Source organism: Sander vitreus, chromosome 15 (assembly GCF_031162955.1).
Source record: "Sander vitreus isolate 19-12246 chromosome 15, sanVit1, whole genome shotgun sequence".
Classification (NCBI taxonomy): Eukaryota; Metazoa; Chordata; class Actinopteri; order Perciformes; family Percidae; genus Sander; species Sander vitreus.
In genome coordinates this window covers 7149623-7168187 of record NC_135869.1, presented here as the reverse complement: position 1 = coordinate 7168187, position 18565 = coordinate 7149623, and the positions used below count along the sequence as shown (strand labels likewise).

Sequence of the window (18565 nt, the reverse complement as noted above, 5' to 3'; positions counted from 1 at the left end):
TCACACACAGCCACGTTGGCATCAGCCAATAAGGATCACTTAATACTGTGGGAGTAATAAGAGTAAACACACTAATTGGATTACACTGTTCAGTTTCACTCAGCGTGGCAAAGCAGCGCTGAGAGGATGGCTTTTGATCTCCATCTTTACAGAAACCACTTTATTTAGCACAGATTGCAGTCTTTGGGCTCGATTTGATGACTCTTACAAGGGCTGAAGCTGTCGTGACTCACGGTTGTAGCAATTAGCATATCTACCGTGTGTTGTTTCCTGCTGCACTGTGCGGACAGGCATTTATCATGGATGAACAGATAGGATGGAAAAAGTAAGGGGGGCCACCACCAGCACATGGAAGAGCTGCAATGATACAGACTTAAAATTCATATTTTGTTTGTTTATGTCAAATTCCAGCCAGAATCTTTAAAGTGGGTGAAGGAATTTTCCTTCATTTAATTTTATTTATTTATTTATTTATAAGGACAACGCACATTAACCAACATTTCTGTAAATGTGCCAGTGTTAGCCAGACGGCTAATTTTCAACTGTAGTCCTTCCTAGACGTAGATGTTTTGAGACCAGAGCGATTCTACTTATAAGCATTATTCAGGACAGTACAGTGGGTAAAGTAAACTGGCAAAGCAGCTGTAAACTACAGTGGATATGTGACTCATAAGAACAGACAGTTTGAAGATGCTCCGCTTGAACATGAGGAGACTGAGAACACGGGAAGTGCAGGAACTTCACCAGGAGACAAGAAACTTTTGAGAAACTCTGGAACAAAGCCTGGGTTTCCACCGGAGGAACCAGGGACCAAATGTAGTTCCAGGTGTGTATATCCTTACGGGCTGTAGGAAGTTTGTTGAACATCACTGATTGGTTAACCACAGAGACCACATCAACGACAACTTGCGTACCGCCTTGTTCACAAAATAAGGACGCACTGGGATGCGACTATTATCAATATGGGCGAGGGGTGGACATTACAGGGTGCAAACAGGTCAAGAGCAGTGGGGAAATTAAACTTTGCTGATAGAAATAAATAACCATCAAACACATGTCTCTTTTTCATTTACTTATTAAATCAAACTCAAACATCAGAGTTATGCAGCCGTGACTACAAAGAATAACATGATGACTCTGTGCCATTGTCTCTTCATGTACAGTATATAAACTGCTTCAAAACCGCATTGTTTTTTTAATCCACTGTCGGTCTAGTTTGCATGGCTCATCTGAAGCGGTTTAAACGCAAACAGGAATGCTCCTAAGGAATGCTTTTCGAAACTTCCCCTTAAATCGCTTGGTCAAGCAGCAATTACGACTCACATTTACATTTACAGTGACTTCGCCCTCTAGCGGCCAAGCCGCATGTAACATGATGATGTATAAGAGTGCCAAATTCGAGGTAATGAGGCAGGTTGGGGTGGTGGATAGGTCAAACAAATACAGGACTTCAATCAAGGAGACCGTGGTCCGTGTTCTGTTTAAAAATAAAAGTATACAAACGGAACAAAGTCACATTCTGCGTCAAATTGCGTCAGGTTCTGTGTCACATGCATAACCAGAAGTTAAGTAACATAACTGATTTCAAACTGCGACCGTTACTTTCTTTGGTTAAGATATGAGGACGGAGGGGCGCCCGGGTTGCTCACCTGGTGGAGCGTGCGCTCCTTACAGCAGCGGCCGCAGGTTCGATTCCGACCTGCGGCACTTTGCTGCATGCTGTTCCCCAGTTCAGTTTTCTCAGAAAATCCGTTGTGAAACATTTTGAGGGAATATCATTTGACGAATTGCAGATTTGTTTTTGATTGAGAAACTGACAACTGACATTCACAAATTCACAGTTTTACGTTTTAAGGGACCCCTTTAAATTGTCATGTTAGATTTGCACACTATTCTTTTTTTTGTGCAACATAGTCAGTACGTATATAGCTGGAATTTTCTTTCCTCCTCCATAATTTCACTTAAAACTGTTTACCGCATTATTGATGACTATTGGTTGATTGATTATTTATTTGTGAAACACCTTTTATTTGTCACGCATATTGTAATAGCTGTTCTTCATCAGCAGCACACTATAGAGCCTCAGAACTGATTTGACATTGTGAACCTGTTGTGTTTCTGCTCCCCATTCTGTCTGCAATTAGTGGGCAAGTTTGTGTGCAGGGTCTCAAACCTTAAGGGGAGAGAATAGCTCTGTCTGTCCCTCTAAATGCTCTCTGTCACACACACACACACACACACACACACACACACACACACACACACACACACACACAACTAACCCAGGATGTGGGCCACAGTTCTCCATTTGATGTTTTGTCTGTTTGAAGCAGTAAGTCACGAACAATACTCTCTACTTTATTCTCTCTCTTTGTCACACACACACATAAACACGTCATTCTAGTCCGAACTTTAGCTGAGTGGTATCTGGGCTAATCCTTCCGCTTTGAATACTACAGGAGCACAACTAACACTGTCACGGTACTGACATTCCTGACATTTGTTAACAATGGTAACCTTGAGGCGGCAATGGAAGGGTGATAAGTGAAAATGAATAAATATATCATTTGATGTGAAAGTGTGCTGTAGACGATGATACTATGACAGTTGTGAAATTTCAGTTGTGCAATTGCTTTGTTTGGTTTATTTCTTTTCTTCAATTTGTGTGCTCCATTATATTATTATTTCAATTATTAATCAGTAAATATTAGTCTGCTTTTAATCTATTCCTGGTCAATATGTTTATGTTTATATGTTACAAAATATTTATTATATATATATTTTTTTTATCTATATGCTGTCATAAGAGGGAGGGGGGGGGTTGTTGTGATTGTAATTGTTGCAAAAAACAATAAAAAATATGTTTTTTGAAAAAGGGGCGGAAAGGAGGAGGGGAGTGAGTGGGAATGGCAGAATGAAAGGAGAGAGTAAGGGGGGAGAAAACGAGCGGAGAGACAGATGAGATGTACATGGAGGGAGGAGTAAGGGAGATAACTCACCCATCTGTATCCTGGAAGTTGACATTCACTTTCTTTGCAGAACCGAGGAGCTCTGAAACACAAATAAAGTGGAACATGAATTGATTTTTGCAGCACGTAAGTGATAGTAATAGCCGGTCGGTGCCTTTTTATGATACAACACAGCAATATAAGTGTTATATTTAATGTTTGTGTTTACAGCATCACTGTGCTATATGGGACGAGTATTTTTTAATGCAATCTTCAAGCCGGAAAAAAAACACTGCCTTTTTCACTCCTCCCTTATTTATTTCCCCCAGAAATGACTCATTTATTATGAGTCATATTGATTTCATATTTCCTCTCCTAGGAAAGAATACCATTTCCTGGAGTTCAGGCCCCCACGGTGATAACATCTGTCTCTCATTATGAATATTTACATTATTCAGAGCATGCCTGCTACTGTGTGTGGTTACGCGTGGAGTGAGGTATGTGTGAATAAAGAATTCACATCATTCAATCAAAACCTCCCCATGTGCATATCATAAAAACATACAAAATGTGCAACTCGCTTACTGTATATGTGTAACCATTTTTTAAATGACATAGCGTGCAAAATTAGCAAAATAGCAGACAGAATTAGCAATATGTCATTAAAGTTATCACACAAAGTGCTAAAACATTATGTAAGTTAAAGTGAAAATGTTGCACACAACAGTTTAGTTACTTCAGTGCATTACTTTGGCTTAATGTTGTGGCCTTAGTAGAGTAGGGGTGGGACAAACTGGTAATATCATCGTGGGTGGGCGGGACAAGAACATGACAGTTGGGTTTAGGAAAAGAATAACGGGACAAGAACGGGACAGTTGGGTTTAGGAAAAGAAGAAAGCGACATTTAGGGTTAAGGTTAGGGTTAGGGGGTTAGTCCTCATAGATCCACCGGAGTTTAAAATGCCAACACAAAGAAAGCCGAAGGTAACAATTAGGGGTGTGCAAAAAAAAATCGATTCACATTCGTATCGCGATTCAAGCTCTACCGATTCAAAATCGATTCATAGAATTCCAACAATCGATTCATTTTTTTTAATTTCTTTTTTTCGTTTTGTAATGGCGTGTATACTATTGTCCTGAAATCAGTTTAGCTCGCCATTCCCATAGATGGCGCTGCGTCAAATTCACAGTGACGGCTGGTCACTCTTGTTATAATCAAAGGAAGAACGAGCGCAGCAGAAGTAGCTTAGTCGGCGCAAACAATGGCAAACCTCACAAAACAAATGATTCAACCTGCTCCATCCTCGTTGAAGGCGAGAGTTTGGGCACATTCCGGCTTTTATAACCTCGAGGGGAAGACGGAACTTGATAGGAATCATGCTATATGCAGGCTTTGCAAAGTGAAAGTTAAGTATTTTGGAAACTCCCATGGTACGCCATCCCCCAGAGATTAATATTAAAGACGTGGACGAACAACAACCTAAAGGACCTAACATGCCAGTCAACCAACGCACTCTTTCAATGCGCTAAACTCCCACCGAACTCTGAACGAAAGGCTCTTTTTAGTTAACATTTTTGTTTTATACTTGAATTAAAAGTATTTGAAAGCTGGCCAAAGCTTGGCACTTTGCAGTTTGTATTTTTGTAAGACATATATAGTAATATAGTTTATTTTCATTTAAATTGTATGTCTACTGCAATCACATGGGAAAAGTAACTACATTTACATACTGTGAATTGTTTTTTTCATCGAGAATCGTTTTTTTTTTTTTTTTTTAATATTGAGCCTAAAAATCAATATTGAATTTTCTGAATGGTGCACCCCTAATAACAATCATCCGGCCGAAATGAGGGACATCCAGCGGAATTTCCGAAAATGAAACGTGGTCGATATAGACTAAGGGCACTATGGCTTGACTCTGGAGATGGTCCATCTCAGGCGTGATTGAGCACATTTAAACTGGTAATGGAAATGCTAATCAGCACGGCATGGTTTGACTCGTCGCAGCCAAAAGAGCCAATGTGTGAGTGTAGGGATAGGGTAGGGATCAGTTTGCTTTTGGTCTCACAGTGATGATGTCACTGATTCAGTCACTCACTCTATCCATCACAGCTCAGCAGGCGTGCTGAGCAATGTCACAGGTGAGGAAACTAACAGGCACGGTGGATCTGACACTGCTGATCAGACAAAAACTAATGACTCATGCTTTTTAGCCCCTATACAGCTTCTAGAGTAACTTATTTACAAGAAGAAGTCAGAGCACAACCTTCTTTTACTTTCACCCACATTATTTTTCCATACTTTGCCCTTTGTTTTTATGTCTAACGTCAGCTGATGATCCAGAACGGAGGCACAGCCAAGATGAGTCTGTACTCTTTCTTTCACTCTTTCCACACACACACACACACACACACACACACACACACACACACACACACACACACACACACACACACACACACACACCCTCCAGGGTGCAGGAAACAGGACAGTCCCTCTATTGTAGAGGAGACAGCTCCCAGCTCCCAGGATCATTGATTTCCTAACAGGCTATTTCTGGCTGCTAAATGCAGGGATATATACACTATCTCTCTCTCTCTCTCTCTCTCTCTCTCTCTCTCTCTCTCTCTCTCTCTCGCTCTCTCTCTCTCTCTCACACACATTCACTCACACACACACACACACACACACACACACACACACACACACTGAACTTTTATTGGCGCTACCTACAGTACATCCTCCATGTGTGTGCTAGCTGTGAGAGAGGTGTAACAGCATGCATTACTGTAATACAAAGGCATGGTGTGGTTGTCGTCAACAGGAAGAAAAGTTCAAAGAGGTCAGAGAATCGGCCACGAAACAAAACAAATGAGAGACGAGGATGAAACTAACTTAAAGATTTTGTGTATCACCGCTAAGCTCCATACAATGACTGGCTTCTTTCCAAAAAAAGAACAAACACACGCACACACTAGTCTTTCTCCACAGGATTCCAAATCTGTCCCACGGCCAATAATCATGACCGTTTGACTCCATAACGTCATGAGACCATGAGACCTGACCCGTGGTCATATGTTGCCCTGTAATGTGACAGGAAAAAAGACACACTTGACAGAACAGAACAAAACACCCCCCCAGTTTAATCTGACGGTGTCTTCAATATAGACCTATGTGCGAAAAACTTTTCACTGTGCATATTTTCTCTTTACTTTTCGGTGGATGCGCTTTGACTCAAGCTGCCTCTTCTGTGTCATTTAGTGATTTCCTCCATTTCCCAAAATGTATTTTCAACAGCCTTTGAGTAACTCTCCCTGAATTTGATGAATTGACCGTTTGCGAAGCTAACTGTTGCTAAACCTACAAGCTTTCCGTTCTCGCACAACACATACAGTAATATATGCGGTTTACAATATAACAGATTTACAATTAAAATTCAACAATGGGTCCTTGATTGTAGACAGACGTAGACAAAAGCAGGCTTGTCATTTTTAGCTGTGGATGCAATGACAACTGTTGCTGAGAGATGTCAACACTAGCTAGCAAGCTATTTAAGCTAACATTAGCTCTATTAGTTGGTTGAAAACACTGCTTCCTGCTGACTTTTTAATGTTTCCAGCTCATTTTCATTTCAAAATGAGAGCCATGTAAAAGGGTCTTAAATATGCACTTGGTGGCTACATACATGATATCATGCTAACAGACTGAGGCTAAAGCTACATGTCCAGGCAAAAAGTCAGCATCCTCACCAGTTGATGATCCGTGTAGAAAACATGGAAATAAAGAAACCGTTTATTGGAGTCTAAACTCACAGTAATAAGTAACACACAATTGGTCATTCATTATTAATAATGTAATGTTTCTTTCAGACAGCGACTACATAAGTAGGATGGTGAGTAAGGACACTTACATTTATATGTTGCAACATGCAATATTACAGTTATGCTGTATGAGCAGCCGTTCATTTGTTCAAACCAACAAACAGTCCTGTTTATATGTTGATCACGGCACACACAGACACACACAGACACACACAGACACACACACTCACACACACACACACACACACACACACACACACACTTAGCAGTTTTGCTATTGCATGTGTCCATGCCTCTGTGTATATGTGTGTGTGTGTGTGTGTGTGTGTGTGTGTGTGTGTGTGTGTGTGTGTGTTGCTCGGAGATGCTGGACAGCAACATAGTAGCACACAGTCATAACAAACAGTGAAACCATGGTTATGATGAAGCCAGCCAGCTGAAAAACACACTCCAACACTTAACACACATAGCTGCAGCCACACACACACACACACACACACACACACACACACACACACACACACACACACACACATACACACACACACACACACACACACACAGATACTGTGGGAACTCATAAATACATTCATGTCCAAATAAAAAAATGACATGCACGCTTAAATGCACTGATAAAGAGTACACACACATTCAGAAACACATATAAATCATCTGTCTCTCCCTTTCTACTTCATACACAGCTGCTCTAATGTTGAACACGGCAATGACTGCAAGCCTATTGGAGTCACCGTCAAAGCATCTGACAGCACCCATATGTATTACCAGTCTTCTACCAGCCTAGACCTGCCTGCAGCGGGGACAGTATCTGCAGCGTAAAATGGAATATAAGAATATGATAAAGTACATTACGATACAAAAACATCCATACATGTCAATATTAATTTTGGCTTCAAACTGTTTTGTGGAACTCTGAAAACAAACTTTCCCACAGAAGCAAAGCTTCTCTGAAAATGCTGGAGGTGAGCAATCTTTAAAAAACGTAGAAATAAAAATGTCTTCTCATAAAGTCAATTAAAATGGTTGAACCCTTGGGGATTTTTGAAAGGTTTTTCTCTGTGTGTGCAAGTCAGGATGTTGCCATACTGCCTTCGGTGATAAAACAAACAGCAAAAAATATATACAGACTGAAAGCAGAGGGTTAAGACTGAGCTAGATCAAATACAGCAAATGATGGATTGTGGCTTCATTTGTGGCAACCGACACAGTATGTTGAAACATGCAATACGTTCAATATGAAATGTTTTGAATACCGTGGAATATAAACATATGCACAAGAAAGATGTGAGACTATGAAGAAATCATGTGCATTTTCGACAATTTCACACAATGAGCCGCAAATATCTCCACAAGTTTAATGTACAAGTTAAATAAGGGTAAGGAATGTATAAAGCATCATGGTGGATCCAATATTTACTAGCCTACTTCTGGAGCTTTCAACCACATCTCACTGTCTTCCCCAGAGGATGGGCTTTGCTCGGGTGTTGACGGTGAAATGTGGTGAAAGTTCCAGAAAAAGCTAGAGAATGGACCTCGGGTTGAGATTTTTTTTTCTTTTTTTCAAACTACTATAGAGAGTCAAAGACCAGAGAGCTTCTCCGGGCTAGCTGCCTGAAACTCAATGCAATATCTCATTCAGCATTTCTTTACTGGTCTTTCTAATGAAATGTGCTCCTGAGGTTTACTATCCATATTGTAAGATAAATTAGCATCTACTACCTACAGCATCCTTTGCACTTAGACGTTGAAAGCTTTGCGACATGGTGAAACAACATTTATTTCTTAGCATATAAAAAGCCAGACTTTACCAGCCCAGCAGTGTGTGTACTTGTCATCATAACTTTGTTTCTTCCTCATCCACCAATACTCACTTCTAACTTCATTTTCCAAACCCTTTCTGAAATCGACTCTGTCTGGAAAAAAAGCCCGAATGCTCTTTGGTCCCGCTGTTATTACAGCCTGTCTGATTTAGTTGCTAAAGGCCACTAAAAACAGGAAGATCAAAAAACAACAACAATGTTGTTATTTAAAGGAGAAATATCATGGAAAACGCACTTGTTGAGTGCTTGTGCACATACATGTGGGTATCTGGAGTGCCTGCCAACCCGCACAAACTGTGAAATAAGACAACCCAGTCTTGTGTTTTTTTAAACTTAAATTCATGTAAACATGTTCTAGTAGAACCCCAAAATACGAGTTTGAACCTGCGAAATGAGCATGATATGTCTCCTTTAAACAAAAGTCTACAGGTCCAAGGTTCTTTATTTAGTTATTACAGTTCATCCTGAGGGCAACATGAATGACCAACCAACAGACCATTGCCATCCCAAGAGCCAGAGCAGCCAGCGTGGCTAAAAATGGTCATCCTTGTCTAGACAAATTAAACAAACTGCATGACATCCTGTTGAGTAAGCTTATGTTCCTGGCTGGATGTTTAGTCATTTGCATTATTACAAATGTCTGGGATTTTCAAATGGGGTTTTCTTACTTGTGGAACAGTTCCTGTTTCACGAAGGCTCTTTACAAGAGTGACATTTTAATGTGTTGAGTTAACACTAGGCATGGGCCGGTTCCCGGTTTCAAGGTATACCACGGTTTGAAAAAGTCACTGTTTCAAAACCACTCAACATTTTCTGTCATACCGTTACTAAAGTATGAGCTGAAAAAATAGGACACCCATGCTAAAGTTGACTAAAAAGAGGAATAAAAAAAATCTTAATGCCTTAATTAAAAACAAATGAGGAAAAATCCAACCTTTAAGGACACCAATTTTCTTTGTGAATGAATAATGTAAATGAATAAATGTTCTTCCTTAAAATACAGGGGGCATAAGTAAGTACACCCCTATGTTAAATTCCCATAGAGGCAGGCAGACTTTTGTTTTTAAAGGCCAGTTATTTCATGGATCCAGGATACTATGTATCCTGATAAAGTTCCCTTGGCCTTTGGAATTAAAATAGCCCCACATCATCACATACTCTTCACCATACCTAGAGATTGGCATGGTTTTATTTCAGTTAGCCTAATAGCTGGTTTGATTTGCATTGAGAGATGATTTTATGGAAAGTACCCCACGCCAATCTCTAGGTATGGTGAAGGGTATGTGATGATGTGGGGCTATTTTAATTCCAAAGGCCAAGCGAACTTTATCAGGATCATAGTATCCTGGATCCATGAAATAACTGGCATTTAAAAATAAACATCTGCCTGCCTCTATGGGAATTTAACATAGGGGTGTACTTACTGGTATACAGTGGTTACAGGTATGCCCCCTGTATTTTAAGGAAGAACATTTATTTATTTACGATACATTATTCATTCACAAAGAAAATTGGTGTCCTTAAAGATTGGATTTTTCCTCATTTGTTTTTAATTAAGGCATTAAGATCAATTTGCAAATGATGATTTTTTTTATTCCTCTTTTTAGTCAACTTTAGCATGGGTGTCCTATTTTTTTCACATGACTGTATGAGATAGAGGCAGTGAAGGTAAAAGGGGAGATGTTTTTACAGAGGGATTATTTTCAGTCTGCTGATTCTCTGTTTTCTTACCCCTGGCGAAAATGGGCTGATTTTATCCTCATGGGAGAGGAAAAGAGAACAGTGTCACTGCTTTTCTTAATATGCTGTGCTGTTACATAATATCTATCCTGGGGAAGACTGAGTCTGTGGTACACACCGATTTTTAACCAAGGGAGTTTATTTGGTTCCATCACATGGTATACATTTACTTTAAAGAGTGGAAATGGAAGGAAATAAAATGAAAGGACAGAAAAGGAAGATTCCTTAGCCCCGTGAGCGTATAGCCTTAGCTCTTTATGTCTTTCTCCCGTCTCTCCAAATGTCTTTTCCCTTCCTCTCTCCCTCTCTTTCCCTGGCAGTGAGGATGGAAAATACTGCACTGGAGTCTGGAGTGCTCTCTGAAAGTAGACCTGATGTCTTGGCCCTGATTGATCTGTCCCCATTTCCCCTCCTCTGACTATTTCCTTCACCTCTCCACCGCTTACTTTTATTTCCTCCTTTCTTCTCCTGCCATTCTTGCCTCAAGTTCGCAAATGAGAAAGGTCATAGCATTTCTTTTCTCTCATGCAACCGTTTTCCCTCTCTGTTCCTCCAATCACTGGCAGGCATTGTAACAGGTCTCCATGTATTTAGCCTGCATTATAAAGGTCAGTTGCATTGCTGTGTTGTTTTAAATTAGGGATTGACCAATACCGATACCGATTATTAGTAGTTACTGAAACCGATAACCGATATTTGGAACCAATATGCGTTTACAGTGAAAATGAACATGAGATTTTGGAATGTTACAAACTCCAACACAAAAGTTTGTTTAAATGCTTTAAGCAATTATTTAATAACTTAGTAACTTTCAACATAATACCCAGTAAGAGATAGTCACATAGAGTTGTGGGCGGGACATTAAGTCAGACTCTGAAGCAGAGGGACAGACACAGACACAGAGGTGTAGTCGAGCCAAAGTAACGCACTTTTTAATTCATTAACTTGATCGGCTATCAGGCAAATAAAACACTGATACAGATAATCTGCAAAATGCCAAAAAACGGCCTGATAATCGGCCAGGGCCGATAATCAGCCTATCCCTATTTTAAATAGCTCTAAATGAACTAGTTCGAGCATGCACTTGTTAGCATGTGGTTGGCATGTGAGTGTGTGTAGCCTGCCTGTACAATATGTTTGGTGAAACCCCATCGATCTTTATATTTTCCACTGATTTCTTTGGTAGTGACTTTAACTGGTTGGTAGTTGTTTGGTTATCCGTTCTTACTGTTCATGCAGGGTGCGGTTTGCCGCAGGGGGATGCGTGGGATTTCCCCCTTTCTGGTCTATATATCCCTGCCTCTGCTGAATTATTTGTATCACCGGTGGGGACAAAATGTACAGTTTCAGACAAATCGCACCCTCCGATAAGCAGTTCAACCAATTATATGGAGAGGTGATGATCTTTGTGCCCTGGGCATCTAAGTAACCCCTCCCACTTCACAACTCCATGAACACACATGTGAAAGTTACATGCAGATGTTCATGCACAATCAGCTAATTTAGATCCAGTTAAGATATAGAAAGCCATCTCTCTTCTTCATGCCTGTGTGTGTGTGTGTGTGTGTGTGTGTGTGTGTGTGTGTGTGCGTGCGTGCGTGCACATTGAATACTTGTTTTGCTTGGACTCGATGCACTCGTGACTTCCCTCGTCATTTTCTGACACCATAAAAAGCTCTGCCAACATTGGCCACTGCCTGTCAGATGTACACAGACGGTAAATCAGCCTGCACACATTCACACAAAGTGCTGCATCATGACTGTGTACACACACAGTGACAGGGCACTTCACAGCCAAACCAAATACACACACATTACAGTGATTTGTGAACAAGTACGTCACTCTGATGTCTCAGTATAAATAATTAGCATTAATAATTCATCTGTGTATAAATACTACTGGAGAGAGGAACTGTGTGTGCGTGTGCCTGTGTGTGTGTGTGTGTGTGTGTGTGTGTGTGTGTGTGTGTGTGTGTGTGTGTGTGTGTGTCGACATGGTAACTGCAGGAGCTGTTTGATCCTCAGTGACCCTCTCTGCTTTCTCCCTCCTCATGAACACTTCCTGGACTGAGCATCCTGAGCAAGGGGGTAAGCCAGCCTCCGCAAAGCGTACCTCCCATTGAGCCATTTAGATGCTAATAAGCCATCAGGTGCCGTTAACATTCCACTGACTGTCATTCATTTTGGCGCCCCTTTGACAGCGAATAACTTTACATCGGAAGCGTTTAAAGACTCCATTTGTCCATTGTTTACTTCTAAAGAAACACGTCAATGTATAAAAGGCTCCATTACCTTGTACCTCACGTTATGGCTCCGTAGCAGCCGTTTCTGATTGATTTTTGAATGATTGAGATTTCTCTTGGCACAGCTACCAGAAGACTTACAACTTTCAGACGGCACATCTACGTCGCCAGCATTGGTATTTTTGCTTATTGTGATTTCATTTCTTGGAATATCTTTAAATGCTTGTTATCCCTGTAAATCTGTACAACCCAAGCAAAAAGGTTATACAAGTCAATAAACCATAATAATTAAAAGTATTGAAAGTGTGTCATAAATAAAGACAATTACAGAAATCGCACGTGCTTTCATCACATTTTACGAAATCAACACGCAAAACATGTTGATCCAAAAGATTTCTAAATGTAGAAACATGAACAAAACATTTCTTAACACTCCATAAGTGACTTGAACTGCGTACATCTTTTTTTTTGTTTTTGAGATGCTCATTTTTACGAGCAGAGTGTAAAGGCGTTTTGACACTTTCACCTGCAATAGAAATGGTGTCACAGGGTTTTGCACCGGACATCACTTAACGTGATGACGTCATCACGGGCGTACGACGTAATGACACGAAAGACAGGAGCCTTCTGCTGCAAAAAGAATGCATGCTCTATCTGTCACAGTCTTTATTTTTGATCGATTTAAACAGGATCATGTAAACAAGGATTTAAGGTATTTATTTAAATACTGACAGACATACAGTCACATATTTGAATGTAATCCTTCACAATTAGAGTTTTACACATTAAAACACAGATATTACAGAGCATACCCGTGACAAACTGTTCACATAATATCTACACCTTCTTCTCCTTTTCAACGTGTTAAAGCCAGTCAAAGGTTCCACTGTATTTCCAATGACATTTGTGAGCTAACGATCATTAAACATGCAGAGGTTCTTAAAAAGTGGGTTGGGGGATCAAATGTGCAGCACTACTGGAACTCAGTGTCCCGCCAAAGTGCGAGTCCGGCCAAGAATGGTGTAGCCGTGGGAATTAGGGCGGTAATTTCGGTGTTAGTTCCACATCTGTTGCCGTTTCCATCCGAGTACCTAACGCTCAAATGGAAACAGGCCATGCTCCTCAGCACCAAGGCATGGGATGGGTGGTGTGATGTAGAAATTAGAAGATGATATTTTTTGAATATTGGACCAGTTTTTTCACTTGCAATGTAATGTGATTTAAATGCAGTATAAGACTATGTCATTTCTTATCGTGTGGTGTTAACGTGACAGTGGTATTAATGAATATCCAGCACTTTACAGTGCTTTACAGGCACTAGCGGCGCCAGGATTTTGATTGTAGGTGGGCCTCCAGAAAACTGGATGGGCCAGTTAAAATAAGCCAAAAAAAAAAAAACCCGGGTTCCCTTTCATCTCCGTTTCAGCGCTTTTCTTCGGCACTGAGGACAGCGACTCAGTAGCCTACCTGTGTGGCTCTTGCGTCGCTGTCCTCAGCTCAGTGCTGAAGCGGACAAAGACATACACCTTGGCAGTAAGCCTAACTTCATTTATCTCTTTTGAACGTTCAATACACAAAAAGACTGAAACGGAATTATTACAGCCAGACACTAACGTTAACAGCCGCTTTCCGACCGGAGGGATTTTTGCAGTTCCTAGAACATAAAATTCCTAGAACCCTTTTTTTCTCGTGTTCCGACTGGACCAATTTGGGGATTTTTGAGTCCCTCTGGCCCTACTTCAGGGCAGGGTCTTTTCCCTTTTCCCTTTTCAGCATTTGAACCTAGGTGAACGAGGGTCGGGTTTCCGGTACAGACAGACCAACAACGGGACAATTTTTGCCATCTTATTCATCACTAATTTCACTTATGACAAGGATTTAGGCGAGAAATTAACTGTTTAGATTTCGAATATAGGCAGTCTTGCGAAAATTGATGCCGAATTGACAATTTGCTTCAAAGTTTTTGGAGCTCCATGAAGTGAGGCGACAGCCAGCAGGCGCCTGCCCCGGCCGCTAGCTCGTCGCTCGGCCAGTCATGCTCAGAGACCCCGCTGTAAGCTGGAGGTCTCTCAGACCGCTCTCGTAAATAAGAGGCTTTCATTTCGCCGTTGACGGTTCGTTTGTTTAAATATCACAACACATCATCATAAGATTAACGGGAACCTGTGGTTAACTGTCTTTTCGGAGTTAAACTCCACAAGCGTGTCCTGCGGCTGGCTGGCCGTCTCACACACACACACACACACACACACACACACACACACACGTCCAAGCGGGGGAGAGAGAGATACCCGTTTCTCTTTGGGAGACTTGTTTAAATTATGACAAATATGCTATATACATTAGATTTAGTATTTAGTTCATACTTTTTTGATGTATTTGTTTTCTGATTTTAACGCTATAAAGACCGTTGCCGTGCTTGCGTCACTCCCTTACCCCTGAACCTAGGGGTTAATAACACATGATTACCGAGTCAACTGTTCTCTAGGATTTGTTTTCATGCTAATTGAATGTGACCAGTTTTATCGCAAACAGCTAATTAGCTTATGACGCTAGTTGTCGGGGCACGCTAAAGTAAAAACTAATCGCTATTTATACCACTAACAAGGCTCAAAATAGCACCACACTTCCACGGTAGCCTAATGAGGGTCCCTACATGTAAACTGAAGCATTGAGAACTTTGTAAGTGTACAGACAGTTTATTAAGAAGATAGTTTATAAAGACAGTACCGTTCAGTATACAGGCAGGCGCCATCTTGGGAAAACAGTCATGACCAGTCGAACGAACGAACAAACGCCGTGCAACCAGAAACCAGTAACATAGGTCAAGCACAGCGTTCGTCGTTTGACTGGTTAGGGTTAGGGTTACAACGACTAGCGTTATAAGCTAATTAGCGGTTTGCGATAAAACTGGTCACATACGATTACCATGAAAACATATCCCAGAAAACGGTTAACTCAGTACCCATGTGTTATTAACCCCTAGGTTCATTTTGCGCCGGAATTGTCCTTTAACTCCATGCCGCTAAAGGCCTCTAAGTCCATACCTATTGACAGACTGTGGAAGGTGGAGCTAGCTTTAGGCTACATTTACATTGCTACGTTTTGGTTTTTAAGCGGAGTTTTTAGCCAAAAGTGATGTCCGTGTTTTAAGCTCCAGTAAAAGAACAAATCTCCATTTAAACTAACATGCCCAGACCGCATGAACATTCTCGTATACTGGGCATGTGCGTGCCGGGGTAGCATGTATCAGAACTATGAGTCTCAGAGAATGAGACGTCATGACCCAATCAGGCGGCGAAACATTGGCGTCAGTGTCGGTGATGCCAAAGGTCTCCGTTTGCGGACGTTGAGACTGTGACACAACCCCGCAGATTCCAAACCAAAACGGGTCAGAAGTGTTTTCAAATGTCTCCAGTTTAGAGGCTCTGAAATAACAGAGCAGTGTGAATGTGAGCCAAAACGTAGCAAAAAAGATTTTCGTTTTTCAACCAAAATGTAGCAATGTAAATGTAGCCTCAGATACAGTGGGGCAAAAAAGTATTTAGTCAGCCACCAATTGTGCAAGTTCTCCCACTTAAAAAAATGAGAGAGGCCTGTAATTTTCATCATAGGTACACTTCAACTATGAGAGACAAAATGAGAAAAGAAAATCCAGAAAATCACATTGTAGGATTTTTAATGAATTTATTTGCAAATTATAGTGGAAAATAAGTATTTGGTCAATAACAAAAGTTCATCTCAATACTTTGTTATATACCCTTTGCTGGCAATGACAGAGGTCAAACGTTTTCTGTAAGTCTTCACAAGGTTTTCACACACTGTTGCTGGTATTTTGGCCCATTCCTCCTAGAGCAGTGATGTTTTGGGGCTGTCGCTGGGCAACACAGACTTTCAACTCCCTCCAAAGATTTTCTATTGGGTTGAGATCTGGAGACTGGCTAGGCCACTCCAGGACCTTGAAATGCTTCTTTCGAAGCCACTCCTTCGTTGCCCGGGCGGTGTGTTTGGGATCATTGTCATGCTGAAAGACCCAGCCACGTTTCATCTTCAATGCCCTTGCTGATGGAAGGAGGTTTTCACTCAAAATCTCACGATACATGGCCCCATTCATTTTGTCCTTTACACAGATCAGTCGTCCTGGTCCCTTTGCAGAAAAACAGCCCCAAAGCATGATGTTTCCACCCCCATGCTTCACAGTAGGTATGGTGTTCTTTGGATGCAACTCAGCATTCTTTCCCCTCCAAACACAACGAGTCGAGTTTTTACCAAAAAGTTCTATTTTGGTTTCATCTGACCATATGCCATTCTCCCAATCCTCTTCTGGATCATCCAAATGCTCTCTAGCAAACTCCAGACGGGCCTGGACATGTACTGGCTTCAGCAGGGGGACACGTCTGGCACTGCAGGATTTGAGTCCCTGGCGGCGTAGTGTGTTACTGATGGTAGCCTTTGTTACTTTGGTCCCAGCTCTCTGCAGGTCATTCACTAGGTCCTCCCGTGTGGTTCTGGGATTTTTGCTCACCGTTCTTGTGATCATTTTGACCCCACGGGGTGAGATCTTGCGTGGAGCCCCAGATCGTGGGAGATTATTAGTGGTCTTGTATGTCTTCCATTTTCTTATAATTGCTCCCACAGTTCACCGTTCACACCAAGCTGCTTATCTACTGCAGATTCAGTCTTCCCAGCCTGGTGCAGGTCTACAATTTTGTTTCTGGTGTCCTTTGACAGCTGTTTGGTCTTGGCCATAGTGGAGATTGGAGTGTGACTGTTTGAGGTTGTGGACAGGTGTCTTTTATACTGATAACAAGTTCAAACAGGTGCAAAGAAGAAGTTACAGGTCTGTGAGAGCCAGAAATCTTGCTTGTTTGTAGGTGACCAAATACTTATTTTCCCGAGGAATTTGCAAATAAATTCATTAAAAATCCTACAATGTGATTTTCTGGATTTTTTTTTTCTCATTTTGTCTCTCATAGTTGAAGTGTACCTATGATGAAAATTACAGGCCTCTCTCATCTTTTTAAGTGGGAGAACTTGCACAATTGGTGGCTGACTAAATACTTTGTTGCCCCACTGTAGGTCTGATCTGAATTCTGGAGCTCATTCAGCATAACATCAGACTATCCCTGTGCCTGACACTGTGGGCCCCCACTCAGACAAAATAAAGACACCTGTGCCTCCCCAACACACCCACTCCCCCAAACTCAACTCCTTCTTCTGCTTCCAAAAAACTGGAGAGAAAGCAAACATTTTTTAGGGCTATTTGTTCCCCTTTTAATATAGAGAAGCTGGAGAATGACAGGAATGACACACAGCAAAAAGCAGCGGGCTGAATCTGAACCTAGACCACTGTCAAGACTTAACCTACATGGGGCGCAAGCTCTACCGATTGAGTTAGAGGTCGCCCCCTTCAGTGCATTTCTTTGTGTGCAGAATTGATGCCTACAATTGCAGTATATTGTCGTTAAAAGGCCTTAACACCCACATCACCACGGGTGTTTTCTGGCTAATTAGAGCTCTAGTCAGATTGAAGCTGGGTGGAGCTATGCCTGGAATTGTACACGCGCACACAGTCCTGTAAAGAGATCTAATCCAGCAACATAGGTGAAAGCACCAGGGTGGATGCACTGTGGTTGTGTACAGGCTTTATATGCAATACCACTATAAAATACCAACTTTAAAGTAAACAGCTCCAACTAAATAGTTGCACTAAACACATACATGCATGCACAGTATGTCCTGCAGATGCACACACTACACCGCACAGAGCACACACCCAGCATACACACACTGAATGACTTCACTAAAATGTTGCCTGCCGCAGCAGAACTCTAGGAAAATACTGATTTCATGATGTGCTGCAACACCTCAGGCTGCAGGCGTGCTATGTTCTCTATTTCCCTGCCTACACACACACACACACCACACACACACACAACTAGGTAGCACTGGGCTGCATAGAGGTGGTTGCTAG

At 41.4% G+C, this 18565-nt stretch overlaps 1 protein-coding gene across 1 annotated transcript in view; it reads right to left on the bottom strand.

Annotated features, from left to right (window-relative positions):
- LOC144530517 (caskin-1-like) overlaps positions 1-18565 on the bottom strand; it is a 140411-nt gene that overhangs the window by 70827 nt on the left and 51019 nt on the right. The window contains 1 exon segment of the mRNA XM_078270115.1: positions 3000-3051. Within this exon segment, the coding sequence (XP_078126241.1) occupies positions 3000-3051 (52 nt within the window).